The sequence below is a fragment of the Apis dorsata genome, unplaced genomic scaffold, assembly GCF_000469605.1.
Source record: "Apis dorsata unplaced genomic scaffold, Apis dorsata 1.3 scaffold_815, whole genome shotgun sequence".
Classification (NCBI taxonomy): Eukaryota; Metazoa; Arthropoda; class Insecta; order Hymenoptera; family Apidae; genus Apis; species Apis dorsata.
The window spans coordinates 165,649-168,526 of record NW_006263952.1 but is presented as its reverse complement, the minus strand read 5'-3'; the positions used below and the strand labels follow the sequence as shown (position 1 = coordinate 168,526).

Below are 2,878 nucleotides of genomic sequence, written 5' to 3'. Positions count from 1 at the left end.
AAAAAAAAAGCATACCTCAATAGCAAGCGCTTGAACACCATCCCTGGCCTCTGCACCAGGCACATAAACGTTTTCCTCGGATATCCAAAGTATCTTGGTGTGTCTCGGCTCGGCGCAAAATTCAACGACAATATTCAACGATTCACCCTCCTTCGCTGTCACTGTTTGATTAGGTGGATGAATCATGGGTCGACCTGGAACAAAAATTCGCAAACAATTCTGTTAACCCTCCGGTCATAGTGGCGTATACGCGGTTCTTTTGTCGGTCATAAATTCACCCTTCGGTTCCGATAGCGTAACCCAACCCCTTCCCTCATCTCTCTCTCTCCCCCTCTCTCTCGTATTATATCCTTATATCTCGCTATATCTTTCTTCCTCCCTCTTTACCTATAGCGTTTGCACAGCAGAGCTTTGTGTCTTGTTAACTGCGAAAATATCTCAGCATGTAGCTAAACGACGTAATCTTCCGTAATTCTTGCTAAATTATGTTACCGCGCGCCATCGTGTTTCTATCTTAAGTGGAAGTTCATTAAGGTGATCGAATGAAATGGTGGCCACGTTGAAACGTCGCAATAACGAAATTATGCGTATATAACGCGTAAATATATCCGAATAATTCTCGACTTTCTAACCTCGATTTATTCCGGAAACTAATCGCGCCATAACGTTAACGTATGCGAGAGAAATTGTCGGGGAATCGATATTTTGGGTTACTGGGTAATCATTAAAACGAGTGTTCAAAGTGGTCCGTATGGGGTTCGGTCATGGCATCGCGTATTTCGAATTTCGCCGGTCAATTTATTCCGTTTGGCAATCGTGTCACAATGGTTGTTGCAAACAATGAAAAGGTTGATACGTTTATAAACCGCGGTAATCACCGTTATTGCAGTAATTTATCGCTGTAAACGCCCTCATCGCGAGAGCAATCTATATCGAGCGTGTCCACGAATTTTTCCGCGTGGAATCGAACAATTGTCAAAACTTGATTGAACAACGATTTTTAATTTAATATAATTTAAAAATATCCGCTCTTCCGTTTAACGACGATTCTCGATTTTTACGTTACACGTTCATCGAGCGACACTTGCGAATGAATGAAATTAAACCAACCCTTACGATTCCATTCGCTATTCTTTGTCCATTTTGATGAGACGTCTCGATGCCCGTTGCACGTAAAATTCTAAACCATCGTGGTCTTCGTAACTTCATTTTTTTTCCTATTATTATTTATAGCCGTTTTTTCACGTTTACGAGCCGGATCGCATCGAAACATCGGTTTTTTCGCGTCGATTCGCGGTAACGCTCGCGACGCTTTTGATTTACTCGTTTCCACGAGTCTCGCCAATCCCTGGAGTGCAAACACACGCATTTTTAGCCATTGAAACTAGACTTTACAGTGTGACAATATGGCACAGCAACCTGCAACGACTCGTTACATTAACAGAGATAGATATAGAGAAAGGGATAAATAGACGAATAGAGAAGTGAGAACGGATGGATAGAATGGTTTCTCGATTTCAAAGCTTCAAGGCGATCGTGATTCTGGGACAGTTTCCCCAGTTAGATCTCGTCAAAATATCCTCGTCGCTCGAGGCAACGACCTGAAACGTGTACCAACGTTTGCAAATATATTCAGATATCTTGAATCGATTTGATCACGATTAAAAGATAATGATCCAACGTCGATCTGTAGCGTTTCATTATTAAAGACAAAATCGTAGGTAAAGTTTCTAAAAGAAAATATTTTAAAAAAATAATGATTCTATTTCGAGAGAAAGGATGAGTGAAAATTGTCAGAATGCTATGCATTATTACAATTTTAAATTTCACATCATTCCTATTGCAAGAGATCAATCAATTAATTATCTATCCTTAATATAGTGATTCTGATCGAATCATCCACAACAGGATCTCAAAGTGATTTTTAATTGGCCGCTCTTATCATTTATATTCCATAAAAATATTATATTTACGATCTCCTTATTCAATTAATTCCATGGCAATAAAATCGTATTAATATTTTTAATTATAAAATCTTCGTCACTTCGTATATCGCTCTCGAGCATATTTAATTATTGCAAGAGAAAGCGGCAACCCGAAAGAAGTTGAATAGCATTGTCTTGGAAAACGAAAAATCTTGCTTATAGGATTCGTACGTTTGCCAAAACTCGTTAACAAACTCTCCAGTTTTCGATTCTACCAGTCGAGACCAATAACCCCCTAAAAGAGCAAATCTTTCGATTTAACCCGACTCGGTTTTCCATTTCCATTCACGGTGTCTTATCGAAACGATCGACGAAGGACGAGACACCGGAGCCAGCTGGTACGCGATGTCGTAGCAGCAGTTTTGTTGCTGCACTTTGGCTAATTGAAGCGTGGATGCCGGCCGGTTACCCACGACGAATCCGTCCCTTTCCTCCTTTCAGCCACATTCTAACGCCACCGATCCCTTACCCCTTTCCCCCGACCACTCTCCTTTTACTCGTTCTCATCTGCATGGATTTCCTGCTTCGTAAAGCAAGCTTTCTGACCCTGGTTGGCCCATCTGCAACGGTGAATAGAAGCGGAACAGTACACTCGGCCGTGGCTGCTCATGAATATTCCTACGACTGAAATTACTGGAATACCTTGGCTGGTGCCTCTTGTTTCTGCGGCGAGGGTGAAAGCGCGCGGCCGTCCGTCCGTCTGTCTGTCTGTCTGTCTATCCGTCTTCTTTCTCTTCCATCAAGCCCCCTGTCCCACCTGTACCCCTTTCAATATCTACGTTCCATGTTCGATACTGGCTGGTGGAAACGTCTGAGTCAGGATTGGACTTGGTTTTTTTCACTTTTTCACTCCCCTCCTCTCTTTCTTTTCCGTTTTTTCTTTTTCTCTTCTT

The 2,878-nt window shown here is 41.8% G+C and overlaps 1 protein-coding gene across 1 annotated transcript in view; it reads right to left on the bottom strand.

Moving 5' to 3' along the window:
* Positions 1 to 2,878, bottom strand: part of LOC102672225 (B-cell receptor CD22) — a 162,792-nt gene that overhangs the window by 7,344 nt on the left and 152,570 nt on the right. Inside the window, exon 8 of the mRNA XM_031513971.1 lies at positions 16 to 194. Within this exon, the coding sequence (XP_031369831.1) occupies positions 16 to 194 (179 nt within the window). The remainder of the gene's footprint in view (positions 1 to 15; positions 195 to 2,878) is intronic.